Source organism: Schistocerca gregaria, chromosome 6 (assembly GCF_023897955.1).
Source record: "Schistocerca gregaria isolate iqSchGreg1 chromosome 6, iqSchGreg1.2, whole genome shotgun sequence".
NCBI lineage: Eukaryota > Metazoa > Arthropoda > Insecta > Orthoptera > Acrididae > Schistocerca > Schistocerca gregaria.
In genome coordinates, this window is record NC_064925.1 from 383,384,704 (window position 1) to 383,397,868 (window position 13,165).

At 38.5% G+C, this 13,165-nt stretch overlaps 1 protein-coding gene across 2 annotated transcripts in view; it reads left to right on the forward strand.

The window, feature by feature from the left end:
- Positions 1-375: 375 nt before the first annotated feature.
- Positions 376-13,165, forward strand: part of LOC126277888 (neutral and basic amino acid transport protein rBAT-like) — an 81,794-nt gene continuing 69,004 nt past the window's right edge. The window contains exons 1-2 of one of the 2 annotated variants that reach the window (XM_049977438.1): positions 376-830; positions 12,319-12,556. In XM_049977438.1, coding sequence (XP_049833395.1) covers positions 12,328-12,556 — 229 coding nt within the window. In that variant the 5' untranslated portion in view covers positions 376-830; positions 12,319-12,327. The remainder of the gene's footprint in view (positions 831-12,318; positions 12,557-13,165) is intronic. The other variant, XM_049977440.1, reaches the window with a different exon arrangement.

Genomic DNA, 13,165 nt, shown 5'->3' on the forward strand with positions numbered 1-13,165 from the left:
GAATGCGCTATGACAGGTCAATCAACGGTTTCATTAGCGGACCTCAGCATCCCTAATCGAGCGAGAAAAAAGTCGCAAATCTATGTGTAAACAAAGATTATTACTCTTATGTTTGGCTGAATTCCATTAACTACTGCCGACGAATGATATGTCCATGAACACACATTTCGGCTATGTACAACAGTTAGCACAGCCTGTCGATTTTAGTCACGACGAAGAACATTCTTGAAATTTACCTTTTTTTTGCGATTCTTATAAACATTTGTATGACGCTCAAATCATATATGATAAGAAAAACGACAATGTCTGAAATAAATCAACCTAAATGCAAACAAAACATGTATGATATACTGGATAAAATTCTATGGAATCCACAGAAATTATATGTTCACATACCGCTGAGTGGTTCAACACCTGACTGTGATTCCCCTTTCCCAGCATAGCCAACAGTTCGTTTTGACATTTAAAACACGTAATTTGTGTCGCCTATACTGTGAATTTCATCAGTCATTAGTAATTTTGGGCGTGTAACAAAAGAATATGTATGCAATGACAATATAGATCGTTTTCAGTACGCGCATTTGTGATTATTGTGTTCTGCTTACGCGGGCATTTGAGACGAAGCGCTCACTTGTTGTATTGATTTCGTCGTCGCTTCTGCGCAAGCTCGAAGTTCACGAAGCTTGTCCGACTAAAAATAAAGGGGGTGCGTCGAGTGGGCGCTGTTGTGGTGATGGACTAATTAAGGTCTACAGTCTACCGCACATTGTAGAACGAGGACGCCGCTTGTGTTCACAGCAGTGGAAACGAACAGCTTTGGCGTCTTACAGGTAGAGTACTACTAACAATTAATTGTTGCCGAAGTGAAAGAAATAGTGTTCAGTTTAAACAGAAGCTTGTACTCAGCAGTAGTTCGCGTGCATTTTGGATTACCGGCAGAGCAATAAGTAATATAACGAAAAAAGTATCCCTTTCAACAAGAATTAAGTGCTCACATTTACGTAAATGAGCTAGGTAATTAATTGTTAATGCCATCATATGGCGATTGCAGCAATAACCATGTATCCCATCCTTGAGAAAGCACATTGCATAACCTGTCAGATAAAGACCACATTGCGTAAATAAACCGCCGGTACGTCCAAAAATGCAGTGAATTTATTTATTGACGTTTGGGCGATGTTAAATATTTCATTGTGGTTTACAGGTTAGGTAACGCAATGAGGACTTAAAAGTGTTTATAGGTAAAAAAATAATAATAATAAAGCCGAAAGATAACTTATTCGGCCACAGTTTTATTTTAAACATGTATGTCTTAAATCCCCTCCTGATCAGTTCACGAAATAAAATAAGGCATAGGTCTATCATTCTAGTAAGGAAATTTCTCATTGCCAGAAAAATCATGTTATTTGTTTTGTACCCTGTGTAGCTGTAACACTACAGTTTCCAGATTATCCCTTTGGTTACTACAGTGTGGAAATATGGAATAAGGACATTGCAAGGCATTTTGGAAAATAGTGTATCAATAACTACTATTTTTCTTACTAAGTTTTGACAACAATTATTGATTTGTGGATACTTTATCAGCAATATCATAATATAATCAACTTCTGTCATTTTACAACAACATGCAAAGTATTAATATAGCCAGACATACCATAGTGTAAGCATAACCAAGCATACACCTACTAATACAGAGGTTATGCACATGTGCAAATATAGTCAATTGTTCAAATATTTCTACTTGCCATTGTATGTGTAGACATGTCACTTAAATTTTTAAAACATAGAACTCCATGTAATTAGCACACAAAAATCTGGTACGAATAAGCAGTAATGAAAGTTCTGCTCTTCTATTTCACCTAAAAAAATATCATTGCCAAAACTGCAAAAAAAATGACATTTACATGGTACCAAACAAACAAAACCAAACAAGAGTTCATAAGCTACACATAAAACATATCGCTGCTAACACTCTAAAACCATGACATTTATACCATACCAAATAAGCAGAACCATAGTTCATAAGCTACACATTTGAGTAGATGTCTACAACATGGAATTTACATGTTATTTGCCATGTTCAACATGTAATTTACTTTCCAGTAGTGGCTCTTGTAGGTACAAAGTGGACATCCACATTAGTGTACTTCATGTGTTTGGGTAACACATAATTCCCAGCCAACCTGACTGAGCTTGATGACTGAGTACAGCATCCAGTGTTGCAGTTTCAGTGAAGAGTTAAATCATCCATAGGACTTCTTTTACAGCTTCACTGGCAACTAAAAGCTCAGCTTCAGCTGTTGATGAGGCCCCACAGTTTGCTGATAAAGTTTACTGCTGTACTCAAAGACAAGTATGCTTGCAGGACAGCAAGTAGTTGGTTCACTGGCATATACAGCAGAAGTAAATATTTTCAGCTTTCAAGGAAGTCTAGGTCACTACTGAAACCCGGGTATCATTTTCACATTGACGTATTGTAAGATTTAAGATATGTTTAATCATTAACTATCTTCTGGTTTTTCCAGAAGCTGTGAGATAGCTTACAACAAAAAATTTCTAAAATTGTCGCTACAGCCAAATACGTCAACCATGCTACTGCTTCTTAATAGGTGGATTGAGGAGTCGTACCTTTTAATTCTACCATCTGCACAAATTTTTCAGATGGTGTTACGACAATTTGCTTCTGCCATATTAAATTAGATGACAATATGGTCCATCTGGTGACTTATAAAAACTGAATTATCTCCATCATATTTTTAAAAAATTCCAGCAGTTGGTACCACAAACTAGAATTCCATTTTCAGTTTTGTTGAAATGCAGTAACACAGACAGAGATGTATCCTGTTATACAGTGGGCCTAATCCAAAATTGAGCATTAAAAAATGAATCGTACTTTGAATATTTTGGAGATCATTTTAATCTTTAAAGACCGCAAAGAGTGTGCATACCATACCAGTCTTATCATAAAATCCCTTAAACAGCTCCAGTTATTTTTCTTCCTATGGTAGACTTTATAAAAATGATGACATCACACCAGAGTGTGTTTTGTTTAAACATTAATGAGATCTAGTCCTCAACACTACTTGAAGTATGCCACATTGTGTAACATGACCGTTCCATTATAAGCAGGACCATCACATTGACTGAAACTGTGTAGAACTAGGTCTCATCTGTGATGATACACTTTCTTGCATGTTCTGCATGAGAATCCTGTTTTGTTAGAGAATTCATTATATCCTATCTGTTATTTTATCAAAGTTCATGTTGACTTCTCTTCCAGCAACTATTCAATATCTTTTTTCAGTGATGGTGGACATTTACTCCATCTGGTGTTCTTATTCCACCAGAGTATTTCTGTGACCAGCCTTCTCTTAAGCTCTGAAACAGTCAGTCTTTGAGGGTTTTTTTTTCCCCTCCAAAGGTGGACCTATGCTCTACTGGACTGTTCAAGTTGTATCTTCCCCTCACATCCAAGATGTTCTCTATGTTAAAAGTATCAGCCTCCTAAATTACTTGATTTGATACTAACTTACTTTCAAATTTTGGTAATACTGTCAGAATTTTTCTAGTAAGTTTTGGCTCAAACACAACATATTGGCCCTCCAGCATCAACATATTCAGGGTGTAGCCAACAAAAACTGTTTGTTGTCCATATGCACCCTGGTTCTTCTGAAATTCTTCCATAACTTTTGGTGCAAGTAACACATAACCTAATCAAATGTGGGACATCTTTTAGTAAAGAATATGAATGTTCTATTGAATGTTTAGCACAGACATTTTTTCAGGGCACTCAATTGTAATAACAAATTTTTATCATTTGATTTCAGAAGACATCAGACCTTTGCACTACCAAATTCCTATCCATCATCGTCCTGTAACACTGATTGGGTGATACATCCATTTTTCACAGTGTGCGTTATCTCTTGCCTCCCTTCGAAAGACATAGACTTCTCTTTAAAAAGATAAACAGCTGATATGTAAATTCTTGTATAATTATGTGTAGAATAGGAACATGTTGAACCACATAAAGATTTGTTTTCTCTATGTTGTGGTCTTCAGTCCTGAGACTGGTTTGATGCAGCTCTCCATGCTACTCTATCCTGTGCAAGCTTCTTCATCTCCCAGTACTTATTGCAACCTACGTCCTTCTGAATCTGCTTAGTGTATTCATCTCTTGGTCTCCCTCTATGATTTTTACTCTCCACACTGCCCTCCAATGCTAAATTTGTGATCCCTTGATGCCTCAGAACATATCCTACCAACCAGTCCCTTCTTCTTGTCAAGTTGTGCCACAAACTCCTTTTCTCCCCAATTCTATTCAGTACCTCCTCATTAGTTACGTGATCTATGCATCTAATCTTCAGCATTCTTCTGTAGCACCACATTTCGAAAGCTTCTATTCTCTTCTTGTTCAAACTATTTATCGTCCATGTTTCACTTCCATACATGGCTACACTCCATATAAATACTATCAGAAACGACTTCCTCACACTTAAATCTATACTCGATGTTAACAAATTTCTCTTCTTCAGAAACGCTTTTCTTGTCATTGCCAGTCTACATTTTATATCCTCTCTACTTCGACCATCATCAGTTATTTTGCTCCCCGAAAAGCAAAGCTCCTTTACTACTTTAAGTGTCTCATTTCCTAATCTAATTCCCTCAGCATCACCCGACTTAATTCGACTACATTCCATTATCCTGGTTTTGCTTTTGTTGATGTTCCTCTTATATCCTCCTCTAAGACACTATCCATTCCATTCAACTGCTCTTCCAAGTCCTTTACTGTCTCTGACAGAATTACAATGTCATTGGCGAACCTCAAAGTTTTTATTTCTTCTCCATGGATTTTAATACCTACTCCGAACTTTTCTTTTGTTTCCTTTACTGCTTGCTCAATATACAAATTGAATAACATTGGGGAGAGGCTACAACCCTTCCTCACTCCCTTCCCAACCATTGCTTCCCTTTTGTGCCATTCGACTCTTATAACTGCCACTGGTTTCTGTACAAATCGTAAATAGCCTTTCGCTCCCTGTATTTTATCCCTGCCACCTTTAGAATTTGAAAAAGTGTATTCCAGTCAACATTGTCAAAACGTTTCTCTAAGTCTACAAATGCTAGAAACGTAGGTTTGCCTTTCCTTAATCTTTCTCCTAAGATAAGTCGTAAGGTCAGTATTGCCTCACGTGTTCCAACATTTCTACGGAATCCAAACTGATCTTTCCACGAGGTCAACTTCTACCCATTTTTCCATTCGCCTGTAAAGGATTCGCGTTAGTGTTTTGCAGCTGTGACTTATTAAACTGATAGTTCGGTAATTTTCACATCTGTCAACACCTGCTTTCTTTGGGATTGGAATTATTATATTCTTCCTGAAGTCTGAGGGTATTTTGCCTGTCTCATACATCTTCCTCACCAGTTGGTACAGTCTTGTCATGACTGTCTCTCCCAAGGCCATCAGTAGTTCTAATGGAATGTTGTCTACTCCCAGGGCCTTGTTTCAATTCAGGTCTTTCGGTGCTCTGTCAAACTCTTCACACAGTATCATATCTCCCATTTCATCTTCATCTACATCCTCTTCCGTTTCCATAATATCGTCCTCAAGTACATCGCCCTTGTATAGACCGTCTATATACTCCTTCTACCTTTCTGCTTTCCCTTCTTTGCTTAGAACTGGGTTTCCATCTGAGCTCTTGATGTTCATACAATTGGTTCTCTTTTCTCCAAAAGTCTCTTTAATTTTCCTGTAGGCAGTATCTATCTTACTCCTAGTGAGATAAGCCTCTACATCCTTACATTTGTCCTCTAGCCATCCCTGCTTAGCAATTTTGCACTTCCTGTGGATCTCATTTTTGAGACGTTTTTATTCCTTTTTGCCTACTTCATTTACTGCATTTTTATATTTTCTCCTTTCATCAATTAAATTCAATATTTCTTCTCTTACCCAAGCATTTCTTCTAGCCCTCATCGTCTTTTTACCTACTTGATCCTCTGCTGTCTTCACTACTTCATCCCTCAGAGCTACCCATTCTTCTTCTACTGTATTTATTTCCCACATTTGTGACAATTGTTCCCTTACGCTCTTCTTGAAACTCTGTACAACCTATGGTTTAATCAGTTTGTCCAGATCCCATCTCCTTAAATTCCCACCTTTTTGCAGTTTCTTCAGTTTTAATCTACAGTTCATAACCAATAGATTGTGGTCAGAGTCCACATCTGCCCCTGGAAATGTCTTACAGTTTAATACCTGGTTCCTAAATCTCTGTCTTACCATTATATAATCTATCTGATACCTTCTAGAATTTCCAGGATTCTTCCATGTGTACAACCTTCTTTTATGTTTTTCCCTAACTCCTGATAAATCTGCATTGATTTTTGCTGGAGTGCTGTTGATTTATATATGATGGTGGCCATACATGTGAATTTGAAATTCCAGCACTGGTGCTGTTCATCCAGCTGGCACCACATGAGGGCACAGTCATGTGTATGTTTTGTAAACCCTCGTCGCCAGTTTTTTAATGGCCTCGTTGCTACTGTTGTGGAGGGTGAGTTGCCACTATTGTTACAGTAGGCCAAGATTGTGAGTTCATGAAATGGCTTCTAGTGCAGTACACTGCTCCTATTACACAGCTATGCCCCAGGGTCAGGTAACAGGATAGGGAACGAAAGTTCTACAGAGTGACACAAATAAGTTAAAAAGGTTTACTTATCTTTGTGATTAGTTGAAATATGAAGTCTGCAACACTGTTTGGAGTACAACACAAAAAAGGCCCTCAATGGCTAATTGCAAATAATGGTAGGTCAACTTCACAGAACATAGCAAATGCAATTTACAACTGTCCATTCACTTCTAAGAGTTCACTAAACAGCATTCCCTGTCTAAGTCAGCCCTGGATGATAATCTATAACCAAATGGGCGAGAGCTGCTCTTCTATCTTCAGAGTAGGCTTCTGTCCATTGTAGTTCGGTCTTTGGCAGATTGTACTCACTGGCAATTGGCTGAGGCGAAGTCGATATCTTCATCCTCAGCACCACCCGTGGCGCTGGTAGAACTCGCACAAGTGGCGAGCCTCTATGGCACTGACACCAGCTAGCACCTTTGCACCTGTGGTGCTTTTGCCCCCTGGCTGTATCTTGTTCAGACGACACAGCAGCATGCGTGCCTGTGTGTGTGTGTATGTGTGTGTGTGTGTGTGTGTGTGTGTGTGTGCGCGTGCGTGTGCATGCGTGTGTGCACGCATGTGTGTGCATCACTCTAGCTTGTTACAGAACAGGATTATGATATTATGAAAAGCCAATATTATAAAAAAGGATAGTTGCTGCTCATAATATAGTGGAGTGCAGACTCGCAGATAGGCGCAATGAACAGACTGTCAAACAAGCAAGCTTTTGACCAAAAAAGGCATAATAGTGTTATTGTTACATGATTGCTACTTATCACATAGATGAGACACTGAGTCACAGATAGGCACAATGAAAAGAGTGTTATACGCTTTAACTTTTGGCCGAAAGGCCTTCTTCTGAAGATGAAAGGGCAAAAACACATGTTCACACAAGTACAATTCACACATACATGACCATTACCTCTGGCTGCCGTGGGCGGACTATGTTGTTGTAGGATTCGTCCGAAAGCTAGCAAAATTTTCATTTGTTTTTGCGTGCCTATTAATGACTCAGAGCCTCAACTATTTGGTGAGTAATCTCCTTTACTCCTGAATTTTTAAGTTCTGCCAGAACTTTTCCTACCATATTAACTGGAATATAGTTTACTCATTGCTGAGACAAAAGAACAATGGTCTTACACCCCTGTTATCATCTCCGAAACTAATTGTGTAGTTGGCCCCCCTGTTATTCCAGTACAACCAGACAATGCCCCTGAGGAGTAGTAAGAGATCCTTTACTAGGTCATTGTTAAAAACAGTCCCTTCAGAAAGTAATAACCGAAATATCCAAATATTTTGTGTGTTTTTACCTCCTGTGCTTCACATTGGAGTATTAAATGTGGTGTGATGTCGTCTCCCACACCACATAGTTTGCACATAGAGGCTTCTTTCACTATACACATCATGGGGAGGTGTTTATCTGAAGCTCCCATGGCCGATCATTAGACCTGCGTTAGTTTAGTCTGCCTTTTCTTCAATCTGCAAATTTCAAAACTTCTCTCAAAACACACCTTCATTATTTGCCATGTTTATGTTTCTTGATCTTAGACCAATATTCTTTGTGCTGCCTCTTGATCCAACTACATTGTTTAGATTTTACTATCGCCTTAGTAACGGTAAAGGTTCTGGTTCAACAAATGAATTCTTCGTTCCTGCCCTGGTCAGTGTATCAGGTTGTTCGTTACCTCTAATTCCTGACTGACCAGGGACCCACAGTGTATTTACCCACTTGCTTACCCCTCACCTTACAGTTGATTCTGGTGTTATATTAGTTACTTTATAACAGTAAATCAAGATGTGTCAATAATCTTTCAACTATGTGTCTTTTCTCTCTCTCTCTCTCTCTCTCTCTCTCTCTCTCTCTCTCTGTGTGTGTGTGTGTGTGTGTGTGTGTGTGTGTGTGTGTGTGTGTGTGTGTTTTACATAAAGTTCTATTTTCTTCTGATTAATTAAGTAGAATATTGCTTATTTTATAACAATGAATCAATATGTGTTGATCAGAAAGCTACTACTGTAGATGTAATATTACAACTTACATGTACCTATTTTTTGTATGTGCTTCTTTATAAAATTGTATACTACCTTATACTTTGACAAGTCTTATATCATGACTGTGATAACTGGGTACTAAATAAAGAAATAGAAATAAATGTGACTGGAAATTTATGTGATGTTGCTTCCTTTTGTCAAAATTCTTGATGATTCTGAAATTCATAAACATGATTGTTTTTTTTTTTTTTTTTTTAAAAAAAAAAGAAAAAAGCAGCAAATGTCAGATTTTCAATGAACTCATAAAAGCTTGTGAATTTACATGACATAGTCACATATGGCAGCTACAATGGCCCTTGAAGCACAGCACACAGTTTAACAGTACCACAAATCTATCAGATCTGTGTATTCACTGCACCCTGTAGTGTAAAATGTGCCTCATAACTCCACAGAATATTGTCCAATCACATGACATCAACTTTGGTATGTGCCAGAAACCTGAAAGCAAATTCAGAACATTGTTGTGGATAATGAGATTTCATTTGCTAAACTGCCTGGATCTTGTACGGATACCAGTGTAATATAGATTGCATAACTTTCCGTACAAATGTAAGGATGTAGAGGCTTATCTCACTAGGAGTAAGATAGATACTGCCTACAGGAAAATTAAAGAGACCTTTAGAGAAAAGAGAACCAATTGTATGAACATCAAGAGCTCAGATGGAAACCAAGTTCTAAGCAAAGAAGGGAAAGCAGAAAGGTGGAAGGAGTATATAGACGGTCTATACAAGGGCGATGTACTTGAGGACGATATTATGGAAACGGAAGAGGATGTAGATGAAGTTGAAATGGGAGATATGATACTGTGTGAAGAGTTTGACAGAGCACTGAAAGACCTGAGTCGAAACAAGGCCCCGGGAGTAGACAATATTCCATTAGAACTACTGATGGCCTTGGGAGAGACAGTCATGACAAAACTGTACCATCTGATGAGGAAGATGTATGAGACAGGCGAAATACCCTCATACTTCAGGAAGAATATAATAATTCCAATCCCAAAGAAAGCAGGTGTTGACAGATGTGAAAATTACCGAACTATCAGTTTAATAAGTCACAGCTGCAAAAAACTAACGCGAATTCTTTACAGACGAATGGAAAAATGGGTAGAAGTCGACCTCGGGGAAGATCAGTTTAGATTCTGTAGAAATGTTGGAACACGTGAGGCAATACTGACCTTACGACTTATCTTAGAAGTAAGATTAAGGAAAGTCAAACCTACGTTTCTAGCATTTGTAGACTTAGAGAAGCTTTTGACAATGTTGACTGGAATACTCTCTTTCAAATTCTAAAGGTGGCAGGGGTAAAATACATGGAGCAAAAGGCTATTTACAACTTGTACAGAAACCAGATGGCAGTTATAAGAGTCGAGGGGCATGAAAGGGAAGCAGTGGTTGGGAAGGGAATGAGACATGTTTGTAGCCTCTCCCCAATGTTATTCAATCTGTATATTGAGCAAGCAGTAAAGGAAACAAAAGTAAAGTTCGGAGTAGGTATTAAAATCCATGGAGAAGAAATAAAAACTTTGAGGTTCACCGATGACATTGTAATTCTGTTAGAGACAGCAAAGGACTTGGAAGAGCAGTTGAACGGAATGGACAGTGTCGTTGGTGTTCATCTTATACCCTCCTTTCAAGACACTGTCCATTCCATTTAACTGCTCTTCCAAGTCCTTTGCTGTCTCTGACAGAATTACAATGTCACTGGCGAACCTCAAAGTTTTCATTTCTTCTCCATGGATTTTAATACCTACTCCAAACTTTTCTTTTGTTTCCTTTACTGCTTGCCCAATATACCGATTGAATAACATTGGGGATAGGCTACAATCCTGTCTCACTCCCTTCCCAACCACTGCTTCCCTTTCATGCCCCTCGACTCTTATAACTGCCATCTGGTTTCTGTACAAATCGTAAATAGCCTTTTGCTCCCTGTATTTTACCCCTACCACCTTCAGAATTTGAAAGAGAGTATTTCAGTCAACATTGTCAAAAGCTTATCTAAGTCTACAAATGCTAGAAACGTAAGTTTGACTTTCCTTAATCTTTCTTCTAAGATAAGTCGTAGGGTCAGTATTGCCTCATGTGTTCCAACATTTCTAAAGAATCCAAACTAATCTTACTTGAGGTTGGCTTCTATCAGTTTTTCCATTCGTCTATGTAAAGAATTCGCGTTAGTATTTTGCAGCTGTGACTTATTAAACTGATAGTTCGGTAATTTTCACATCTGTCAACACCTCTTTTCTTGTGATTGGAATTATTGTCTTAAACACAATTATTTTTCCGTGTGTCTTACATGATTCATCTGTTTCCACCATAACTGAAGCACTTCAAATGAAACTGCCTTTCTGATTTGGCTGCACGATAGATCCAATTATATTTACCATTGTGTGTATTGTGGTCACTGTGAACTTTTGTTGTGATAACTGCACATTGTTGGTGTCACTTTTCATTCAATTTTTACCAGTTAATAATGTATTAAGGAATTTTACCATCAAAGCTGAATCATTAAGTTTACCATATGGCTGTTGCATGTGTAAAACCAAACCTTCAAATTTGGCTATGTGACTCACAGTGTCTTTCACTCGAATATGATTAAATTATAAAAACAGTCTTAATTTTTTTTCTTTTTTTTATCAGTTTGGATAGACTAAGCGGCTTTCTTTCTTGCCCAAAAAAGGGGGGGGGGTCATTTAATTTTACCACTGTATCATTAGCTGTGTCATGCAATCTATAGTTTCCACGTAACCTTCTACTGTTCAACATAATTCATGGGAATTATTGCCATCTGCTAGTTTCACTTAATATGCTGCAGGTTGTTCACAGTTGCAAAAATGTACTAGTGGTTCAGTTTTATGATGCTTGTAACATGAAATTCGTTAACTGCTGGAATGTACAGTAAAATTTGTATCATAAGCTTTTGCACATTCCTGTTTGCAGCATGTCATCTAATGATATCTCAAGACCGTGGAACTCCGTGATTAATCTACCAAAAATATTCGACCAAGCAGTTTAGACTTATGATGTAATGAATGCAACAACAATGGTAATCAGGAAGAACAATTACTCAAAGACTGTAACAATAAAACATGGTGCTCCACAAACATAGTACCATGTTTTGCTACCATATTGATGAATCATAGATACTTCGTGTGACATTGCCGTGCTTTAATGAACATCTGGAATTGTATAGGGTACAATAAGACACACAAGCACCATTTTCTGCTACCATATTAATGAGGTGTAGACATTTCATGTAACACTGCCATGCTTTAATTAACAGCTGGAATTGTTTGGGGTACGACAGGAGACACAAGCATCTGTCAAACTGAACACACTAGAAGCACAACAAAAAAACACATCTAACAGCTGTACAGAGGAGCCTAAACACAAATGGACGTGCACGGGGTAGGGGGGGGGGGTTGGTCTGTGTTTAAATCTTTAAGTGTATCATTGCGCACAGAAACATGCTGCTTTATGGGAAAAAATAGAGTTCTACATAATTAACACCTAAAATATCAGTTGCTAATAAGCAGAAATACAAATTTTACTCTAACAACTGTAACTAATATTTTAATGGTGTTTCTGTCAAATTTTTAAACTGACTGCAGGTTCCTGCAATGGATATTCCTGGTCAGTCCAGTATACTTGAAGCAACAAGGCTGGGTGAAACAGCATTTTCCGCAATGGAAGTATCAGGATCAGAGACAGCAGACAAGACACCTTCACCTGGAGCAGGCAGTGAATTTCTGGTTGACGAAGAAGCTGCCTCCACTTGTCCTCTGTTGACACCATCACCTCCTGCAGGCGCATTCCACATATCTCTAACTGCTGTGGCCCGACCACCAGGTAACTGTATTTGTAACATTAATGGCATATGTGTTTGTGAGCCTCATGTGGAGTCCATGCTAAATTGTAGGTTATACCATAACTGACTGGGTAGTTCAGTTCAGAGGTCATACGGAGGCAAGGGCATATGACCTCTAATACGACTATGCCTAGTAAAGCACTGAGGTGCCCAAACCACCATTCTGGTTAAGGACAGCTATTACTTGTGAGTGTGTTGGGAGGAGGGTGTTGCAGAAAGAAACAAAGTATGCAATCCACTCCTCTTCATTATGTATCATATGCAACTTCCCCTGCCTGTGTCATGGTGGGCTTACTGGTGCCACATTGCTATCCCACTCACTTGCTGACTCTTCCACCCATCCATTTCCCTCTCTTTCCCTCCACCTCTCACTTCTCCTCCACTGTTGAAATCCAAGGTGAAGTGGTCATAACCTTCCACTTCCCCCAAACAACATTACCTTCGGAAAAAAAGCTTAGAGTCCCAAAAATGGGAAGGAATTCTGGAAAATGACTAGCAGTGTTTAACACAGAATACTTTTAATTGCATATCTGAGGGCGTACTCATGTGGATGGCCTTGCAGCTGCAATTGCTGCAGGAAACATTGCAGA